At 56.2% G+C, this 21,052-nt stretch overlaps 5 protein-coding genes and 4 pseudogenes across 5 annotated transcripts, besides 12 other annotated features; all 9 read left to right on the forward strand.

Moving 5' to 3' along the window:
• Tc00.1047053509525.10 lies at window positions 1-575 on the forward strand (annotated as a pseudogene; the record flags this gene model as incomplete).
• Window positions 1-4,737: a sequence feature (areas not merged during assembly with more than two copies in the genome that could not be assigned to a particular haplotype).
• On the forward strand, window positions 1,813-4,602 carry Tc00.1047053509525.20 (annotated as a pseudogene).
• Window positions 4,705-4,868: a sequence feature (T-rich).
• Window positions 4,738-5,611: a sequence feature (heterozygous, Esmeraldo-like haplotype).
• Window positions 5,612-13,154: a sequence feature (areas not merged during assembly with more than two copies in the genome that could not be assigned to a particular haplotype).
• Window positions 7,403-8,152, forward strand: Tc00.1047053509525.40 (hypothetical protein, conserved; the record flags this gene model as incomplete). The annotated part of the gene is made up of 1 exon (XM_815710.1): window positions 7,403-8,152. One exon carries the CDS (start codon window positions 7,403-7,405, stop codon window positions 8,150-8,152), a length of 750 nt encoding a protein of 249 aa, XP_820803.1.
• Tc00.1047053509525.50 (uncharacterized protein) lies at window positions 8,424-9,293 on the forward strand (the record flags this gene model as incomplete). Its single annotated transcript, XM_815711.1, has 1 exon — window positions 8,424-9,293. One exon carries the CDS (start codon window positions 8,424-8,426, stop codon window positions 9,291-9,293), a length of 870 nt encoding a protein of 289 aa, XP_820804.1.
• On the forward strand, window positions 10,003-10,635 carry Tc00.1047053509525.60 (mucin TcMUCII, putative; the record flags this gene model as incomplete). The annotated part of the gene is made up of 1 exon (XM_815712.1): window positions 10,003-10,635. The coding sequence occupies one exon, from the start codon at window positions 10,003-10,005 to the stop codon at window positions 10,633-10,635; it is 633 nt and encodes a 210-aa protein (XP_820805.1).
• Tc00.1047053509525.70 (uncharacterized protein) lies at window positions 11,688-12,425 on the forward strand (the record flags this gene model as incomplete). Its single annotated transcript, XM_815713.1, has 1 exon — window positions 11,688-12,425. One exon carries the CDS (start codon window positions 11,688-11,690, stop codon window positions 12,423-12,425), a length of 738 nt encoding a protein of 245 aa, XP_820806.1.
• Tc00.1047053509525.90 (mucin TcMUCII, putative) lies at window positions 13,136-13,777 on the forward strand (the record flags this gene model as incomplete). Its single annotated transcript, XM_815714.1, has 1 exon — window positions 13,136-13,777. The coding sequence occupies one exon, from the start codon at window positions 13,136-13,138 to the stop codon at window positions 13,775-13,777; it is 642 nt and encodes a 213-aa protein (XP_820807.1).
• Window positions 13,155-13,934: a sequence feature (heterozygous, Esmeraldo-like haplotype).
• Window positions 13,935-19,028: a sequence feature (areas not merged during assembly with more than two copies in the genome that could not be assigned to a particular haplotype).
• Window positions 13,989-14,045: a sequence feature (T-rich).
• Tc00.1047053509525.94 lies at window positions 14,239-15,435 on the forward strand (annotated as a pseudogene).
• Window positions 15,963-15,982: a microsatellite.
• Tc00.1047053509525.100 lies at window positions 16,694-19,498 on the forward strand (annotated as a pseudogene).
• Window positions 19,029-19,255: a sequence feature (heterozygous, non-Esmeraldo-like haplotype).
• Window positions 19,256-19,753: a sequence feature (areas merged during assembly that could not be assigned to a particular haplotype. This can correspond to areas where the two haplotypes were merged or to regions with more than two copies in the genome that were merged during assembly.).
• Window positions 19,754-19,833: a sequence feature (heterozygous, Esmeraldo-like haplotype).
• Window positions 19,834-21,052: part of a sequence feature (areas not merged during assembly with more than two copies in the genome that could not be assigned to a particular haplotype) that runs on past the window's edge.

The raw sequence follows: 21,052 nt of genomic DNA on the forward strand, positions 1-21,052 counted from the left end.
GGATGGCGCACCAGCCAAGAGTACACGGACGCTAATCCATCGTTCCCATCTAGAGGTGGACGTGCTGTTGACAACAGTGAGGGGAGGGAGGATGGCTCAGGGATTACTGAACTGCCTGCCGCCAGAGAAGGAAAAGGCAAAAAGGAATATGGTAGAAGCGTTATATCAACGACAGATGGGAGAAACCATTACAATTATCAGTGAATAAAGCCGCCAACACGAGTGATGCGGCAATAAATGACAACAACAGAAGCAGCCCCACAGCAGCTGCGGCCCTGCAGTCTGACGATGGCTCAGAAAGCAATCCGGCCACAAACGGCTTGAGCCAACCCTCCAGTGGAAGAATCGCACAGCTCAGTACGACTCCCAATCCCAACGACGCATCAGGCACCACAGAGAATGCGACATCCCAGAGTGCAGGAATCCCAAGAGCACCAATTAACACAGCCAAAACAGATGATACGGTGCCACCTGACGACAGTGACAGCAGCACCGCAGTTTCCCACACCGCCTCCCCTCTTTTGCTTCTTCTTGTTGTTGTTGCGTGTGCTGCTGCTGCGGTGGTGGCTGCGTGAGAGTGAGGGAGAGAGAGCCGTGCACCGCCCGCACACACACTCGTCCTTCACTCTCTCACTGTGTGTGTCCCCTTGCATGGACTCTCGCCCTCACCTCATCCCACGAAGCACACACATAATGTGCCCGTTGTATATATGCATGCACACCCATGCAGGCCCGTTGGTGCTCTCTTTTGCACGACACGCACCGCTGCCGTCCTGCCTGGCTGCATGGGCGGAGCACCGTAACTGTTTCTGTTTTGTTTTTATTGCATTGAGTGGGCGACCTCTCTCTCTCTCTTTCTCCCTGTGTGTGTGTTTTGCTTTACGGGAGCAATGAGAGTGTGTGCGCTGGTCGTCCCACGCTTCGGCTTTTTGTTTTGTTTTTCATTGTTTTGTGGTTGAGAGCACCCATTCCGCGGGCTGCGTGTGTGTGTTTGTGTGTGATGATATGAGTAATTTGCGTGTGTGCCATCTGCCTCTCTCTGCCGTTGCTTTCTTCTGACTCTCTTGTGGCGCACAGCTGCTCTGCAAGTATAGGCGCTGAAACACACACACACACACGATTCTGGCTGCTGCGGCCCTTGGGATGGGGGATGAAGGGAGCCAGCAACGCTTCTCTTTGTCGTGCTGCGGGCGTGGGATGTTGGCGGCGTGCAACAGTTGACTAATGTGGTTTTTTATTGACGGTGCCTCGGATAGGTGCGGAGCGACTCCCGCCCAGCGGCTGGAGGTGCCTCTCCCGCTGTGTATTTGACGGCGGGGGATTCCCCGGCTGCGCGAGGTGATGTGCGCCGGCGGCGGAGCGGGTGCGCTGAAGGAGACAACGGTGAAATGGCTGGCGGTGGTGCGTGGGTGCTGCGGAGGGCGGCTGTGGTCTTTTGCCACCCGCTGGTTCTTTTATGTGTGGGCGTCGCCTGGTGTGTGCTGACGCGTGGCAGAAGCGCCCGCCGTGACTTCTGGTGGTGTGACCGTCGCTGTGTGTTCCCGGTGCAGTCATCTTCCTTCTGCTGTTCCTTGTGTCTGCGTGCGTGAGTTGTTGTTGTTGGGAGTGACTGCGGCGGGAATGATGATGCCACTCACAGTGTGGATGGGTGGCGGTGCTCGCTGTCTCACCTCTTTGCTTGGCTTGTTTTCTCTTCTCTCTCCGCCTCACGCACACACACCCTAGGAAGGAAGTCACGACTAAACGCTACTGTGAAATTGTAAGGCACTGAAAGGACCAACAACAGCACACACACACCGCTCACACATATTTGTATGCTCTCACTTGTTGCTGCAGTGAAGACACCCCGCACACACAACCGTTGCCTTAACACCGGATCCAGCGGAAGGAGGAGGGAAGGAGGAGAGAGTGAGCGGCAGAGGCCCAACATGTCGCGGCGTGTGTTTACTTTCGCAGTGCTGCTCTTCCTCCTTGTCGTGATGATGTGCTGTGAGCGTTGTGGGGCTGCAGCCGCTGAGGAGGATCTTCCGGCAGTCCCAAAGTATCAATTGGAGGACATTGCTGATGGAAATCTGGAGTCGTTTGGAATTCCCGGCCTTTTGAAAGTGGGGAATGACGTATTTGCCGTTACTGAGGCGCAGTGCAAGAAGAGTGGAGACACCGTCTTTACCGGCGTTGCATCCCAACTTCTCACGATAAAAGACGATAACAAACCGGAGGAAGCGCTTAAGGATGCCAGAGTGATACGAGTTCTGGAGAAAAGCACTTCCACAAGCAAGGGAGTAGATGTGAGCCGGCCAACAGCAGTTGTGGATGGAAGTGATATTTACATGCTTGCTGGAAAATACAGCCGGAATGTTGCTGCTGGTGCTCGGGAGAGTGGTGCCGATGACTGGGGCTATTGCTGGTGAAGGGAACGTCAGTGTTGACGGCAACAACAGAAGAATCCTTTGGAAGGAAGCGGACGGTCTACAGTGCACCATGGGCGACAAACACGAATCCTTGAGGCGGCTGATTGGCGGCGGTGGATCGGGTGTTAAGATGGAGGACGGTACGCTTGTGTTCCCAGTGGAAGGCACGAAGAAGGATGACACAGGAAAGGATAAAAAGACCGTTTCGCTGCTCATATACTCCTCGGATGCTGCAGGTTGGACGCTGTCGAAGGGGATGTCTGACGGTGGTTGCAGTGATCCCTCCGTGGTGGAGCGGGAGAAGGGCAAACTCATGATGATGACTGCGTGTGATGATGGCCGCCGCAGGGTGTACGAGTCCGGTGACAAGGGGAATACGTGGACGGAGGCCCTCGGGACACTCTCGCACGTGTGGGGCAACAAAAGGGAGGGAGAAGGGAAGGCCGTTGGGGGCGGGTTCATCATAGCGACTTTTGGCACTGGAGCTGATGGGAAAAATGTGATGCTCGTTACTCTGCCGGTGTATGCCAAAGAAACACAAAATGAAAAAGAAAAGGGCGAACTCCATCTTTGGCTGACGGACAATACGCACATTGTTGATATTGGGCCGGTATCTAGGGAGGATGACGAAGATGCTGCCGCCAGCTCCCTGTTGTACAAAAGTGCTGGAAGTGGAACTGATAGTAATAATAATGATGAGTTGATTGCACTGTACGAAAAGAAGGACGGTGGGGGGAAACCATCAAACAGCCTTTGGTCTGTGCGTCTGACTGCGCAGCTGGAGCGTGTGAAGGATGTGCTGGCGACCTGGAAGGAAGTGGACAAACATGTCTCCCAGCTGTGCCCTTCTGAGAGCGCTGTGCAGGCTACCTCACCTGACAGTGCCTGCAAAAACACTAAGATCACGGATGGGCTGGTTGGCTTTTTGTCCGGCAACTTTTCTGATGACACATGGAGGGACGAGTACCTCGGAGTGAACGCCACAGTAAAGAAGGGAGCGGAAGAAGGAGCGGCAACGGGCATAGCAGAGACTACAGAGTCTTCTGATGGAGTGACGTTCCGGGGAGCGTGGGCGGAGTGGCCCGTTGGCGAGCAGGGGGAGAATCAGCTGTACCACTTTGCGAACTACAACTTCACTCTTGTGGCGACGGTGTCCATCGACGGTGAGCCGACGAAGGAGGGTCCTATTTCTTTGATGGGTGCGAAGATGAAGGATGCAGAGAATCCAGTACTTCTTGGACTGTCGTACAGCAACGACGAAAAAAAGTGGCGGATGCTGTGCGGTGGGAAACCGACGGAGGTGCAAAACCGCATTGAGGGGCAAGAGAAAACACACCAAGTGGCCATTGTGCTGCAGAACGGCACCCAGGGCTCCGCGTACGTTGATGTTCAGCGTGTGGGTGCGCCATGTAAATTGGAAACTACGAATTCTAAAGGGATTTCCCACTTCTACATTGGAGGGGATGGAGGCAACACAGAGAGCCGAGAAGACGTGTCTGTGACGGTGACGAACGTCCTGCTGTACAACCGCCCGTCGGATGACGATGATATTACTGCTCTTAATGCAATTAAAGCCCCGATTACGCCTCCGAAGGAAACAAGTGCGTAGGAAATCGTGTTGCCGTCTCCTGATGGAACACCGCATGCGGGAAAGGAACCTTTGAATGGAGGTAAAGGTGCTGACGGTGGAAGTGCATCCCCATCAGCAGTGTCCGCTTCAACGACTTCCGTACCTGTGGGGCAGACCGTACAGCAGTTGGTTTCTGAAACATCTTCCGATGGAAATGCAGATGTGGATGGCGCTTTCTCGTCTAGCGGTAACCCAACGGTGGGGGAGGGGAGTGTAGATACGATACAGGGGGATGGACCACACACACCTTCCGTGGGTAATGCCGCCGCCACAGCAGATACAAACTTTCTTACCGCTGAAACCGTGGGGCACGATGGACCCGCATTGACAACTGATGTGAGCGTGAGCTCTGGTGCGGATGGGGAGACGGCAGGAGGAACGGATGGGCAGGAGGAGGAGCAGATCCATCCGCAGGACAGGGACGTAAATGCTATGGCCCTCAGCAGCAGTTTGGGAAATTTGTCGCAGGGGAATAACAGCGATGCCGGCACTGTGCGTGAGAGGAGGGTGCTGCCGCTGCTTCTTCTGCTGTTGGGACTGTGGGGGTTTGCGGCTCAGTGAGGGGTGACTGGCTGCCGCGTGGGACACTTGCGACCTCCCCTGCACAGAATTGCGTCCAAGAACTAATTCTTTCCCTTCAAATAAATTTTCTTTTCAAATAATTTTTTCTTTTTTTGCTTATTTTAAATTTAATTTTCCTGTTTGCTACTTTCTTTTTGTTTTTGTTTCTTTTTGTTTTATGTGCGTAATATAAGGCTTTTTTTTGCGTTTTTTCAATGTTTTTCTTTTTCTTTCAAAAATATTTCTGTTTTGCTGTTTTAATTTTTCTAATCTCTCATCCCCTTATCCCTTCACTTTTTTGCTTTTGGGGCAATCACTATGGACGTTTTTTGTTTCTTTTCTACTCTTCTCTCTTCTTAATTGTTTCATGCAGCGCTCTTCCTGTGAGGGGTGCCGTGTGTTTCCCGCCCAACTGCTCCACTCGCACACCCACCGACACGCTCATGACGACGGCCCTGTGCGCCTCGCCTGCTGCACGCATGAGGAGGGGCCGCGACGAACGGCGCGCTGAGGGAGCCGTGACGTGTGGGCGTGCGACGAGGGCCTGTGGGGCGGAGCACACATTTCTTTCCCTCTTGTTTTGTTTCGTTTGCGGCCAGGGCGGGCAGACACCCGCAGCACCACACACACAGCCACACCCTGCCGCCGTGTTTTTTTTTCATTTTTTTGCTTTTGTGTGAATTTCTTGCGCCGTGCGTGATTGTTGGTGTCGGGACCGTACCGCATGTATCGTTGCCATCCAGCTATGCCGCTCGCTGTGCTGATGTGCCTCCCTGTGCTCCTCTTTCCCGCTTCTCCTGCAGCACACACACAAGTACTTGCACAGTGCTATGCAGGAATGCTCTTGGCGACGAGGCTCATTGGCTGCAGTGACTTCCACCAGGCCTGCAGTGGGTGTGCCGGTGGCGTGGTCTTCTTGGTGCGCCACACCTTGCCGTGCGAGCGCCTGTCTCTGCTGGCACCAACTGCGTGGAGACCACCGCCCCCCGCGTGTGCCCACCGGCCTGCCCCAGCATGCACGTGGTGAACCTCTGCAACCTTCCATCGGCAATTGCCCACGCTGCTCACCTTGCGAGCACCATTCGTCGCTCTGGCTCTGCAGCGCCCATTGCGGGTGACCTGAATCTACACCATGAGCTGCGTGACGGTTGCTCGCCTTCAACGGCGTCAGGAGAGAACCTCGCCGCCACCCCAAGCGGCATGGACTCTGAGCTGTCAGACGACCCGGCACAGGCAGCGCGGATCAGCGGCCGCCGCGTCTTGTTTCCGACGTGACTGCGCAACGCGTACTGCGTGTCTCCCACTGGACGTCCACTTGTTTGCATGGAGTCGGATCACCATCTGCCATCCCACACTGCGGGGACGGAGGACGGCATCCCGCGACAGGCAGGCATGCTGCCACGAAGGAAACATGCTGCCTTTGCCCTGCGTGCAGCTGACTGGAATGATTCCACCACGGCGTGCGCAACGCCTCTGGCCACTGTGATCACATGGTTGGAAATGCACCGAGGCACCATACGAGCGGCAAGGCGCACCATCCCGTGCGGCAGCCGTGTCATTCCCACATGTATCTGGACGGACGGAATGGAGCATGCCGAGTCCACTGCAGCGGCAGCATGCAACGCGCACACTGCCTCACCAGGAGGCAGCCTTCCCGAGCTGAAGTTGCCCGCAAACGGGAGGACCGCAATCATGCCCTCCGCGGTGGTTTCTCCATGCTGCTGGAGGTCCGTGCAAAGCAGCTTGGTGCCCTCTCGAGCCAAGGCCTGTGATACCCCGAGGCATGGCGGCACCACGTCCCCGCTCTCTGGGATCGGCTGTGCTGCGGTACTCTTGGGCCTGCGTCTGTGCTCTGCCTCGGCAGCAGGTAGAACCGCTCGTCCGTCACACTGTCCGCGTCTCACGTGCTGCGATCCCCACAGCTGCCTGCACATTTTGTGCTCGCGTGCCTCCTGGTGGCTGGAATATTGATTGGCCCTTCACGCCGTGTGTGCCTGACTCGGCCATCCGCGACTGTTTGCCTGGCATTGCCCCTGGCCCCGGCGGCGTATTGAGTGCGTTTCTGCTCCATCTTGTACCCGCTGCCCGCTGCTCGCACAGAACGATGATCAACACCTCCCTCGCCGACGGCATCCTGCGAAGTTGCTGGGAAATGGGGACACCACTCCCATCCGCAGACACGGGAAGGACACACGCCGCACCGAGAAAGTTGTCGGCCACTCCCGCTGCTCTCTGTCCTGCTAGGGGTGAGCGAAGGACTGGTTTACTGCCGCCTGTCAGCACTGCTGGCACACCACCGACGTCAGCCTGGATCCACGCCACGACGCACGGCCTCGGAGTTGGTGACGCCTGTGAGTGACGAAGCGGCACGAGGGCTGAGCGGGTGCATCGCTGTGGAGTGCGGGCGTCGCAGGGGCGTCATCCCGCGCTGCACCGTCGCCGTCGCCGCTCTCTCGCCGTCCCGATCGGCATCTCGACTGCGTTCGACACCGTTGGCGATGGGCGAGTGTTGGCTGTGCTCTGCGGGCTCCCGCGCGTGGGCCGTCGCGCCCAACGCTGGTAGCGCAATCGCCTGCGAGGCGGCTGCGTTGGGGTGAGTGCTCGCGAGCAATATTCCCGACAGCAGCTTCCCTCAGCCGTGGCAGCCCAATGCAGCGTCGTGCGGCCCCAGCTCCTCCACCGCCACGTGGATGGTTTGCTGCGCCGCCTGGACGGCATTCACTTTGCGTTGGCGTTCATTCACGCTGACGACCGCGCGCTTGTTGCGTTGTGTGCGGACCTCCGTGCCTGTGGTGCGGCAATGCCAGCTGCTGTGTCTGTTGTGGCCGCATGGGCTGCCGAGCACAGTCTGAGTATCAGCGCCGACAGCAGCGGTGCCGCTCTGTTCTGCATCGCCTCACACCGACAGTCTGACGAGGACACGGCCGACCATCGTCTGGGCGGTGGGAAGCCACGCGTCAATCCCACCCTGTGCGTCTGCTCGGCAATGCGATTGATCGACACCTCAATTTTGTTTTGCACGTCACCGCCGCTGCAGGGCAGACCGTGCCACGCCGCCGTCAGCTGCGGCTGGGCGCAGGAGCTGGTGCGTCCCAGCACACCATGCGATCCTTTCTGGTTGGATGCGTCCACGGTGCGTTGCACCACGGCGGTGAGGCAGTCGCACCGTTTCCGGCCCCCACTCGCCTCCACAGCCTGGAAGTGCGGCACGGCGACAGCTGCACGGCATCGCTCGTCCCACGCGTATCAGCGAAGGATACTTCTGTCCACCTGGCCGCCAGTCCAGCACCGCTGCGGAGGATTGTTGGGTTCCGCGCACCCACACGGCACGAACGCCTCACATTTCATTGATATATTGAGTACGTGCGTGGCGCAGTATGCTCGGAAACCACACCTTCGTCAATACTTGGGAAGGCAGCGACGACCATTCCGCTGCCGGGAGATGCCGTTCTCAAGGAACTGCGACGCGTCCGCAGCCGCATGGGGATCTCCCCGGACCACATCCGCGCCCCTCTTGTTGAGCACCGAGTTTTCGCCCGGGACACTGTGAGCTGCAGCGGGGTGGGCGTCTTCCGGCCACGGCACGCCAAGGACGCCCTGGACGGCGTGAGACGATCGGCCCTTGAAGCGGCCTGCACCTCTCTGGGACCGTATGACGCAGGTCACTGGACGGACGGCTTTTCGTCTCTCGCTGAGCATGCATCTGTATCCGCTGCACTGCCACTTGACTCCCCGGACGGCCGAGCTCCCTGTGGGGACTCACCGCACAGCTGCTGGCAGCCTTGCATGCACCTGCCGAGCGGAGTGTCCTGCCACTGAGCATGGCCTCGGACACTTCCCAGTTCCCCGCCTGGCAGCAGCATCCCAATCGCCCACACGAGTTACTGTCGCCACGGACTCCCTCTTGGCGATGGAGTCACTCCGCATTGGCCTGCTGGCGGTGCACGACGACGCCACCGAAGAGATTTGTACCGTGCCGCATTCACTGGTGGATTGAGGTCACACAGCTGACTCCATGTTTTCCCATGGCACTGCGGAATCCCACGCAACGTGACAGCGGACGCCGACGCCGTCAGGCCACGATCCCTCCCGCAGGACTGCGTCACTGCCTGGCATGTGGACTTCCTTACCGCCCTCAAGAGGTTATAATGGAAGGATGTGCAGGAGGAAAAGGGAGCCGCGCACACCGCTTGACAGGCGCCTGTCGGTGTGGCGAGGACTCTGTTCCTGGTGTTGACCCGGACATCGTGCCCCGAGTGGCGGCACTGCGCACAGGCGCGATGCGACTCCTGCCCACTCTTCGACAGGCCTGCACGCGCCCTGCGGATCACAAGGAACCCTCTGTGTCGGTGGTGCCGTCCCTCCCTCACTGCGGTGACCGGCCCGCCTCTGCCTCCGCCGGAACCTCTTCCCGACGTGAGCACCGCAACTCCTTGCCTGCCAGCGAGCGGCGGATTGACGTCCTCCTGCCCAACCTGCAGCAGAGTTCACTTGTCCGTCCACAGTATGAGGGCACATGCCCGACGTGCTCAGCCTGGCGTTATAATGGTTGGAGAGGGCCTCCCATGCGGATGCCACAATGGCGCCACCGTCTTCTTAACAGGTGCCTCGCGCGCAGGTCGCCATCGAAGTTGCCAAGCATGCTAGCAGGCAAGACACGCAGGAAGCACAAACGCGGGTACTCAAGATAGAACAGGCTCTTCCGCCACCGCCTCATCACAGACGCCACGGGCTGCTGATCCCCCGACGGACCACGGGAGACTCCGCCTCATCCACTGTGGGAATTGCACTTGTCGTTGGGAACTGGGACTGCGACTGTTTGTGACTGCCCCAGCCCGCACGACGGCCTGCTTGCGACGGAATACTTGCCACTTTTGTACGGACGGCCCTTGCGCTACTCACTCGTTATTGTAGCAGCATACAACCAAAACAACATAATAAGCTGTTTTTGTGGTGAATATTGGCTGCACTTCCCGTGGACCAACAATCCACGTGGTGTGCGTGGATCTCCTTTTTTATTGTTACTTTGCTTTTGTGTTGCTGTGTGCGCTGCACCTTCTTGTGTGTGTGCGCACCCTCCGTGAGGGGTGCAGACACGACGGACCGCTCTCGCCGTATGTGCATGCGGTGGAGCCTTGTGTGCCGCTCCTGTTTGCTTCTCCCTCTTCCATCTGTGTGTTGGTGTTGCGGCAGGGCTGTGTGTGTGTGTGTGTGCCTGCTGCCGTGGATTGGAGTGTGTGTCGTGCGTGGTGTGCGGCGTACGGTGCATGCCTGGCTGCTGCCCTCTCCTCATGTGGTGTGCCCTCTGTGTGTGTCTGCTGCACCTCTCTTCTCCCCTGTTGCTCTCCATGTCCCTCACTGTGCAGATCAGCCCCACACCACCGAACGACCACACTCACGATGATGATGATGACGTGCCGTCTGCTGTGCGCCCTGTTGGTGCTCGCCCTCTGCTGCTGCCCGTCCGTGTGCGTGTCAGAGATTAAACCGCTTGAAGATTCTTCCCAGACGACCACGACGAAGCCCACGATAAAGGCTCCGGTCCCTGATGAGAAGAGTATGCCTGAATCTAATACGAACTCCGTCAGTCTAACCTCCCTTCCACCAGCAGCACAACCACAGGAGACCGGTCAGCCAATGTTGTCAAGTAATGGGTCCGCTGCGGAGCAGGGACCAGGATCTACCAGTACGGGAACGAAACCAAATGAAGTGTCCAATACGTTACAGGCAGATGGTATTAAGGGTACGACAAGGTTACCCAGTGACAAGACACTATCCGAGGAACGGGCAAATAGGGAGTCTGAAGATTCTACGGAGGAGACCACGACGACCACCACAACAAAGGCACCAATCACGACGACCACCACTACAACACATGCACCAAGTACTACGACTACAGAGGCGCCAGCTGTGTCGACCACCCGCGCACCGTCACGTCTTCGCGAAATCGACGGCAGCCTCAGCAGCTCTGCGTGGGTGTGTGCCCCGCTGGTGCTTGCCGCATCCGCGCTGGCGTACACCGCTCTGGGCTGAAGAGGTGTGTGCGGGCTGTGCGTGCCAGCACCCAACCGCGGGGATTTGTGCGCGTGTGTTGTGGTCCACTGTATAAAATAAGAGGAAATAATGATTGTGTTTTGCTTCACTTGCTTCTGCTGCCGTGCTGTGTGCTCCGCGTTGTGCCCCGCATCCGTCACGTTGAACGCATCGCGGACGCACTCATAAGCATGCGCACTGGAGCCCTGGGTTTGTTTTTCTTTTCTTTTAATTTCTGTTTTTTAATTATTGTTTTTTATTGCTTTTTAAACTTCTGGTTTGCGGTGCGGTGTGCGAGCTCTGCAATCGTACTGATTCCATCTGTCTTGTGGTGTGTGCGCTGCTGCTGCTGGTGGGGTGCTGCCATTTGTTGCTGTGCGGTGGCTGTGCGTGGTGTAGCGGCTGTGTTTATCTTTTTGCTTCCCTCTCTGTTGACGGGGAGTTACTTTTGCTGAAGGCTGCACGCAAGTGACAGGAGTGGTGGCGATGATGACTGGCCGTGTGCTGCTGGTGTGTGCCCTCTGCGTGCTATGGTGGCGACAGCGGTACGGATGAGTATTCGCTCTCGCGGTGGCGTGCTCAGCTGCGGAGGGAGTGCGCGATGGATGGCCGCAGAAGGACAGGAGGAAGGGCGAATGTTTCCGCCGTGGAGGAATGCGTGCGTAATTGGATGGCCGTCGTCGTTGGAGGCGCCAAGGGATTGCTGTTGCTGCTGACACCGCTGAGGATAAGGGGGTATGCTGCAATCCAATGAACACTCAACGAGATGCGTCACCAGCCGCGTAGATCGCCTGCCGTTAGAACGAGGAAAAGACAAGGCGGAGCGCCACCAGCGGCACCGGCAGTATGTGGAGGATCAGCGGGATGGCGTTATTTGCCGCCCGAAATGAAAACGAATGTGTCGGAGTCACACGGCGCATTGAGTGGTGTTGGACAGCGGGAGGAGTCAACCGTGAATGGTTCAAAAGGCAAGGCTCAGATGCTGATGGCTCCTGTCACGGTGGGGCGCCTGGGACTCGCGCCCCAAAGGGATCGAGCATTGCCCTCTTCGGATGGCAGTCGCGCCACCGGCAGTCCGGAAAACGAATCCGCTCAGGATGAAAAGTCGAAAGTCGCTGAGTCATCGGAGGGCGGTGGGACAGAGGGAGGAGCCCAGCCCCCAACACAGCCTGCCATTGGGGGCGAAAAGGATCACAACCAACAAAACCAGCCGCAGTACCGGGCGAACAAATAATACAAACAGCGGGGGCAGGAACCGCCGCAAGGGGCAGAAGGGTCTGACAGCCGACATGAAGTTTCATGGCCAGAGAATGGCGAGGGTAACGCCAAAACACGATGTGGGTTTAAACACAACTTCTGCACAAGTACCGGGTGATGCACCACAAGAAGAATCGGGAGGAGAAGTTGCAGTAGAAGCAGCTGGTGGAGATGAGGCAGAAAGGAAAGAAGTTGCAGCACACCAAGACACCGTGCAGCATGCACCATCTCCCGTTTACGAGGGGCCATCGCAGTCATCGTCTTTTTCAGATGGCAGCTTTGCTGCATTAGATTGGAAGGAGGAATGCACCGTGCAGGAGATTTCCAAACAGCCTCCACTTTCTGACGCTGCAGAGAAAATAGAGGACCGCCAGCGTGGAGACAAAGCGCCTGCTGCCGAGGCTGACAACAGCACCGCATTTCTTCCAGCTGCAGAGTTTAACGCCGCCGCCAGCAGCACCACGACCAATCATAATGCGAGCCATCTGAACGGAGAGGATGCCAGACCCTCCACAGAAGAAGTGGAGGAGTAGAATGCAACAACAAAACCGAAGGCACATCAACCGGCAAAGTTACCCCCGCAGCCCACAGTGAGGGGTTCAAGAGGGACACCGCCACTAACAATGTAAACACAGCTTCGCATGGCGGCAGTGACAGCAGCACCGTAGTCTCCCACACCACCTCCCTTTCTTGTTTCTTGTTGCGTGTGCAGCAGCTCCTGTTGCGGTGGTGGCCGGGCCTGCATGACGTGGAGTGCGATGAATGTGGACGAAGGCCTACTGCAACTGAACTGCTTGTGGTGAATATTGGCTGCACTTCCCGTGGACCAACAATCCACGTGGTGTGCGGGGATCTTATTTTTATTGTTACTTTGCTTTTGTGTTGCTGTGTGCGCTGCACCCCCTCTTGTGTGTGTGCGCACCCTCCGTGAGGGGTGCAGACACGACGGACCACTCTCGCCGTATGTACATGCGGTGGAGCCTTGTGTGCCGCTCCTGTTTGCTTCCCCCTCTTCCATCTGTGTGTTGTTGTTGCGGCAGGGCTGTGTGTGTGTGTGCCTGCTGCCGTGGATTGGAGTGTGTGTCGTGCGTGGTGTGCGGCGTACGGTGCATGCCTGGCTGCTGCCCTCTCCTCATGTGGTGTGCCCTCTGTGTGTGTCTGCTGCACCTCTCGTCTCCCCTGTTGCTCTCCATTTCCCTCACTGTGCAGATTAGCTCCACACCACTGAACGACCACACTCACGATGATGATGACGTGCCGTTTGCTGTGCGCCCTGTTGGTGCTTGCCCTGTGCTGCTGCTCGTCCGTGTACGCGGCAGACGCTCAGTTGGAGGGTACTGAAAATCATGTTGAAGAACGAGACAGCATACTGCCGCCTCCTCCACCAGAGCCATCAACTGCTAAGCCGCCTATTGCTCGCGGAAGCGTCACCAGTGATTCGTTCTCTGCATCAGAGGATAAACAGGGGAAAGGTAATTCAGAGTCGTCAGGTTTGGGGTCCTCTGCGGGCTCGGGAAAAAGTGCCGTAGAGGGAGATTCCACCGTTACGGAACCGCAGTCAAATAACGCGCCCAATACGATACAGACAGAAGTTAATAATGGCACTACAGGACCACGAATTGGCACAAGTTCTTCCGCTGACCAAACAGATAATAACGCCAAAGATGTTTCCGCAACAACCACGACTACAACAAAGGCACCAACCACGACGACCACCACTGCGCCAGAGGCACCAAGTACTACGACTACAGAGGCGCCAGCTGTGTCGACCACCCGCGCACCATCACGTCTTCGCGGAATGGACGGCAGCCTCAGCAGCTCTGCGTGGGTGTGTGCCACGCTGGTGCTCGCCGCATCCGCGCTGGCGTACACCGCTGTGGGCTGAAGAGGTGTGTGCGGGCTGTGCGTGCCAGCACCCAACCGCGGGGATTTGTGCGCGTGTGTTGTGGTCCACTGTATAAAATAAGAGGAAATAATGATTGTGTTTTGCTTCACTTGCTTCTGCTGCCGTGCTGTGTGCTCCGCGTTGTGCCCCGCATCCGTCACGTTGAACGCATCGCGGACGCACTCATAAGCATGCGCACTGGAGCCCTGGGTTTGTTTTTTTTTTCTTTTTAATTATTGTTTTTTAATTATTGTTTTTTATTGCTTTTCAAACTTGTGGTTTGCGGGGCGGTGTGCGAGCTCTGCAATCGTACTGATTCCATCTGTCTCGTGGTGTGTGCGCTGCTGCTGCTGGGGTGCTGCCATTTGTTGCTGTGCGGTGGCTGTGCGTGGTGTGGCGGCTGTGTCTATCTTTTTGCTTCCCTCTCTGTTGACGGGGAGTTACTTTTTGCTGAAGGCTGCATGCAAGTGACAAGAATGATGGCGATGATGACTGGCCGTGTGCTGCTGGTGTGTGCCCTCTGCGTGCTGTGGTGCGGTGCCGGCGGTGTCGGATGCGCTGAGCGCTTGGCAGCTGCTGCCGATATACCTGTTGATTCTGCGAGTGGTGGTGGAGGTTTGCTGGAAACGCCACCGCCAGTGCTGTCACGTTTACTTCCAGGAGAAACTGACGATGCTGAAGCCGAAGATGAAAATGAAAATCAATGAGTTGCTGGAGATGAAGAAACAGAGAATGGGAGTGAAGAAGAAAAGTCTGCAACTGTGCTGGGCATTACAAACGGCACTCTGATTAGGCTTCAGCAGGAAGCACCACACACCATTGCAGGCAAAACTTCGGCAGGAAACGTTGAAGTTGCTGATGTGGAAGGAGTTGGAGAAGAGGAAAAGGTTGAAGAAAAAAAAGGTGATAAATTCAAAGAAGATCTTGGAATCACTCCGTTGGCAGTGACTGAATCGAATCCGACTGACGAAGAGAACCCACGGCCACAGCCACCGAATGAAAAATAAGAAGGTGAGGTGGCGAACCCCTTAAATGGCAGCTCGCCGGGACTTGGAGTTCAGCAACAAGTTTTATCGGGTTTGTTGGATGGCGCACCAGCCAAGAGTACAACGGACGCTAATCCATCGTTCCCATCTAGAGGTGGACGTGCTGTTGACAACAGTGAGGGGAGGGAGGATGGCTCAGTGATTACTGAACTGCCTGCCGCCAGAGAAGGACAAGACAAAAAGGAATATGGCAGAAGCGTTATATCAACGACAGATGGGAGAAAACATTACAATTATCAGTGAATAAAGCCGCCAACACGAGTGATGCGGCAATAAATGACAACAGCAGAAGCAGCCCCACAGCAGCTGCGGCCCTGCAGTCTGACGATGGCTCAGAAAGCAATCCGGCCACAAACGGCTTGAGCCAACCCTCCAGTGGAAGAATCGCACAGCTCAGTACGACTCCCAATCCCAACGACGCATCAGGCACCACAGAGAATGCGACATCCCAGAGTGCAGGAATCCCAAGAGCACCAATTAACACAGCCAAAACAGATGATACGGTGCCACCTGACGACAGTGACAGCACTGTGGCCTCTCACACCACCTCCTCTTTTTTGCTTCTTCTTGTTGTTACGTGTGCGGCTGCTGCTGCGGTGGTGGCTGCGTGAGAGTGAGGGAGAGAGAGCCGTGCACCGCCCGCACACACACTCGTCCTTCACTCTCTCACTGTGTGTGTCCCCTTGCATGGACTCTCGCCCTCACCTCATCCCACGAAGCACACACATAATGTGCCCATTGTATATATTGCATGCACACCCATGCAGGCCCGTTGGTGCCCTCTTTTGCACGACACGCACCGCTGCCGTCCTGCCTGGCTGCATGGGCGGAGCACCGTAACTGTTTCTGTTTTGTTTTTATTGCATTGAGTGGGCGACCTCTCTCTCTCTCTTTCTCCCTGTGTGTGTGTTTTGCTTTACGGGAGCAATGAGAGTGTGTGCGCTGGTCGTCCCACGCTTCGGCTTTTTGTTTTGTTTTTCATTGTTTTGTGGTTGAGAGCACCCATTCCGCGGGCTGCGTGTGTGTGTTTGTGTGTGATGATATGAGTAATTTGCGTGTGTTCTATCTGCCTCTCTCTGCCGTTGCTTTCTTCTGACTCTCTTGTGGCGCACAGCTGCTCTGCAAGTATAGGCGCTGAAACACACACACACACACACACGATTCTGGCTGCTGCGGCCCTTGAGATGGGGGATGAAGGGAGCCTGCAACGCTTCTCTTTGTCGTGCTGCGGGCGTGGGATGTTGGCGGCGTGCAACAGTTTACTAATGTGGTTTTTTATTGACGGTGCCTCGGATAGGTGCGGAGCGATTCCCGCCCAGCGGCTGGGGGTGCCGACGTGCCTCTCCCGCTGTGTATTTGATGGCGGGGGATTCCCCGGCTGTGCGAGGTGATGTGCGCCGGCGGCGGAGCGGGTGCGCTGAAGGAGACAACGGTGAAATGGCTGGCGGTAGCGCGTTGGTGCTGCGGAGGGCGGCTGTGGCCTTTTGCCTCCCGCTGGTTATTTTATGTTTGGGCGTCGCCTGGTGTGTGCTGACGCGTGGCAGAAGCACCCGCCGTGACTCCTGCCAGTTGTGGTGGTGACCGTCGCTGTGTGTTCCCGGTGCAGTCATCTTCCTTCTGCTGTTCCTTGTGTCTGCGTGCGTGAGTTGTTGTTGTTGGGAGTGACTGCGGCGGGGATGATGATGCCACTCACAGTGTGGATGGGTGGCGGTGCTCGCTGTCTCACCTCTTTGCTTGGCTTGTTTTCTCTTTTCTCTCCGCCTCACGCACACACACCCTAGGAAGGAAGTTACGACTAAACGCTACTGTGAAATTGTAAGGCACTGAAAGGACCAACAACAGCACACACACACCGCACACACATATTTGTATGCTCTCACTTGTTGCTGCAGTGAAGACACCCCGCACACACAACCGTTGCCTTAACACCGGATCCAGCGGAAGGAGGAGGGAAGGAGGAGAGAGTGAGCGGCAGAGGCCCAACATGTCGCGGCGTGTGTTTACTTTCGCAGTGCTGCTCTTCCTCCTTGTCGTGATGATGTGCTGTGAGCGTTGTGGGGCTGCAGCCGCTGAGGAGGATCTTCCGGCAGTCCCAAAGTATCAATTGGAGGACATTGCTGATGGAAATCTGGAGTCGTTTGGAATTCCCGGCATTTTGAAAGTGGGGAATGACGTATTTGCCGTTACTGAGGCGCAGTGCAAGAAGGATGGAGAAGATACCTTTACTGGCATTGCATCCCAACTTCTCACGATAAAAGACGATAACAAACCGGAGGAAGCGCTTAAGGATGCCAGAGTGATACGAGTTCTGGAGAAAAGCACTTCCACAAGCAAGGGAGTAGATGTGAGCCGGCCAACAACAGTTGTGGATGGAAGTGATATTTACATGCTTGTTGGAAAATACAGCCGGAATGTTGCTGCTGGTGCTCGGGAGAGTGCTGCAGCTCAATCGGGACTTTTGCTGGTGAAAGGGACAGTCAGTGCTTAAGGAGATGACAGCGAAAAAAAAAACCAATGGAATGTGAACCAGCTACCGGTCGGCACTTTATCTGAGGGCGAACACGATTCCTCGATGCAGTTGATTGGAGGCGGTGGATCGGGTGTTAAGATGAAGGACGGTACGCCTGTTTTTCCAGTGGAAGGCACGAAGAAGGATGACACAGGAAAGGATAAAAAGACCGTTTCGCTGCTCATATACACCTCCGATAACGCTGCGAGTTGGACGCTGTCGAAGGGGATGTCTGACGGTGGCTGCAGTGATCCCTCCGTCGTGGAGTGGAAGGGCAAACTCATGATGATGACTGCGTGTGATGATGGCCGCCGCAGGGTGTACGAGTCCGGTGACAAGGGGGAGTCGTGGACGGAGGCCCTCGGGACACTCTCGCGCGTGTGGGGCAACAAAAATGGCGGAGAAGGGAAGGCCGTTAGGAGCGGGCTCACCACAGCGACTTTTGGCACTGGAGCTTATGGGAAAAATGTGATGCTCGTTACTCTGCCGGTGTATGCCAAAGAAACACAAAATGAAAAAGAAAAGGGCGAACTCCATCTTTGGCTGACGGACAATACGCACATTGTTGATATTGGGCCGGTATCCGGGAAGGACGATGACGCTGCCGCCAGCTCCCTGTTGTACAAAAGTGCTGGAAGTGGAACTGATAGTAATAATAATGATGAGTTGATTGCACTGTACGAAAAGAAGGACGGTGGGGGGAAACCATCAAACAGTCTTTGGTCTGTGCGTCTGACCGCGCAGCTGGAGCGTGTGAAGGATGTGCTGGCGACCTGGAAGGAAGTGGACAAACATGTCTCCCAGCTGTGCCCTTCTGAGAGCGCTGTGCAGGCTACCTCACCTGACAGTGCCTGCAAAAACACTAAGATCACGGATGGGCTGGTTGGCTTTTTGTCTGGCAACTTCTCTGATGACACATGGAGGGACGAGTACCTCGGAGTGAACGCCACAGTAAAGAAGGGAGCGGAAGAAGAAGTGCCAGCAGCGGTAGCAGAGAAAGCAGAGTCTTCCGATGGAGTGACGTTCCGGGGAGCGTGGGCGGAGTGGCCCGTGGGCAGTCAGGGGGAGAATCAGCTGTACCACTTTGCGAACTACAACTTTACTCTTGTGGCGACGGTGTCCATCGACGGTGAGCCGACGAAGGAGGGTCCTATTTCTTTGATGGGTGTGAAGATGAGTGATGACGACAAGAATCCAGTACTTCTTGGACTGTCGTACAACAACGACGAAAAAAAGTGGCGGATGCTGTGCGGTGGGAAACCGACGGAGATGCAAAACCGCATTGAGGGGCAAGAGAAAACACACCAAGTGGCCATTGTGCTGCAGAACGGCACCCAGGGCTCCGCGTACGTTGATGGTCAGCGTGTGGGTGAGCCATGTGAATTGGAAAATACGGAAGATAAAAAGATCTCCCACTTCTACATTGGAGGGGGTGGAAGCAATGCAGACAGCACGGGGAGCCGAGAAGGCGTTTCTGTGACTGTGAGGAATGTCCTGCTGTACAACCGCCCGTTGGATGACGATGAGATTACTGCTCTTAATGCAATTAAAGCCCCGATTACGCCTCCGAAGGAAACAAGTGCGCAGGAAATCGTGTTGCCTTCTCCTGATGGAACACCGCATGCGGGACAGGAACCTTTGAATGCAGGTGAGGGTGCTGACGGTGGAAGTGCATCTCCATCAGCTTCCATTGCTTCGACTTCCATACCTGTGGGGCAGACCGTACAGCAGTTGGTTTCTGAAACATCTTCCGATGGAAATGCAGATGTGGATGGCGCTTTCTCGTCTAGCGGTAACCCAACTGTGGGTGAGTGGAGTGCAGATACGATACAGGGGGATGGACCGCACACACCTTCCGTGGGTGATACCCCCGCCGCCGCAGATACAAACGTTTTTACCGCTAAAGGCGAGGGGCACGATGGACCCGCATTGACAACTGATGTGAGCGTGAGCTCTGGTGCGGATGGGGAGACGGCGGAAGGAATGGATGGGCAGGAGGAGGAGCAGATCCATCCACAGGACAGGGACGTAAATGCTACGGCCCTCAGCAGCAGTTTGGGAAATTTGTCGCAGGGGAATAACAGCGATGCCGGCACTGTGCGTGAGAGGAGGGTGCTGCCGCTGCTTCTTCTGCTGTTGGGACTGTGGGGGTTTGCGTCTCAGTGAGGGGTGACCGACTGCAGCGTGAAACAATTGCGACCTCCCCTGCACAGAATTGCGTCCAAGAACTAATTCTTTTGAAAAACTTTTTTTTTGCTTTTTTACTTTATTTACATTTTATAATTGTTTTTTTTCCTGTGCGTAATATAAGTCTTTTTTGTGCGTTCTTTTAATGTTTTTGTTTTTCTTTCAAAAAATATTTCTGTTTGCTGTTTTAATTTTTTATTGCTCCCCATCCCCTCTTTTTTTTTGCTTTTGGGGCAATCACTATGGACGTTTTTTGTTTCTTTTCTACTCTTCCCTCTTTTTAAATTGTTTCATGCCGCACTCTTCCTGTGAGGGGTGCCGTGTGTTTCCCGCCCAACTGCTCCACTCGCACACCCACCGACACGCTCATGACGACGGCCCTGTGCGCCTCGCCTGCTGCACGCATGAGGAGGGGCGGCGACGAACGGCGCGCTGAGGGAGCCGTGACGTGTGGGCGTGCGACGAGGGCCTGTGGGGCGGAGCACACATTTCTTTCCCTCTTGTTTTGCTTTTATTGCGGCCAGGGCGGGCAGACACCCGCAGCGCCACACACACAGCCACACCCTGCCGCCGTGTTTTTGTTTTGTTTTTTGTGTGGATGTTTGTATGTTGCCACCGTGCGTGATTGTTGATGTCGGGGGCGTACCGCATGTATCGCTGCCATCCAGCTGTGTCTCTTGCTGTGTTTATGTGCCTTTTTGAGCCTTTTTTATTTCCTGCTTCTTCAGAACACAGGTACACACACACAGTGATAATTATTTGCACAGTGCACTGCAGGAATGCCTTGGCGACGGCGGGACGGCGGCTTGCGTGTCCCGTGCTGAGATGGCAAGGCCGCTGCGTGTGTGCCTGTGCGGTGGGAATCACGGCGCCATTGGATGGATGCGTGTGGGACACTCTCTGCATTTTGCTGGTGGCTGGCTGCCGCGGCTGCACGATGCCCGCCATGTGTGAAGGTGTTGCCTGCTCTTGGGGTCATTCTTCTCACCTCTTTGTTTTTGCTTTGCCAAGTGCGTGCGCTGCTTGGTGTGTGCTGGCGCGTGACGGACGGTGCCACGATGGCCTCTTCTGACGGTGACAGTCGCTGTGCTCTCGGCACACATCCACGCACTCTTCCTTGTCTTTCTGTGGGAGTGATTGCGGCAAGGCATTGCTGCGAGCGTGATGGGGATCACGACGGCGTCACCCCTCGAGAGGGTCCCGCGCACTGTCGGTTGTGGAGGGGCGAGGCAGTTTGCCTGCAGCCTGACCGACAGAACCGCACAGTTTTTTCATTGCGGTCACTCCGTCGGCATCACCCGCTGTGGTGGTGTCCGCAGGAGCCGCCGCCCCGATGAGGATGGCCTCGTAGTTATCTGGCAGCTCATACCTTCAGGCCCTTTGCTCTTCAGGATTGTCCTTGCTGCTCGACTGGCGCAGCACCGGCCCGACATGTTTCTTCTCCCGGAGTGCAGGCAGGAGAGTGCCCCAGCGACGAGGCTCGTTGGCTGCAGTGACTTCCACCAGGCCTGCAGTGGGCGTGCCGGTGGCGTG

The sequence above is a fragment of the Trypanosoma cruzi genome, genomic scaffold (genome assembly GCF_000209065.1).
Source record: "Trypanosoma cruzi strain CL Brener 1047053516095 genomic scaffold, whole genome shotgun sequence".
Classification (NCBI taxonomy): domain Eukaryota; phylum Euglenozoa; class Kinetoplastea; order Trypanosomatida; family Trypanosomatidae; genus Trypanosoma; species Trypanosoma cruzi.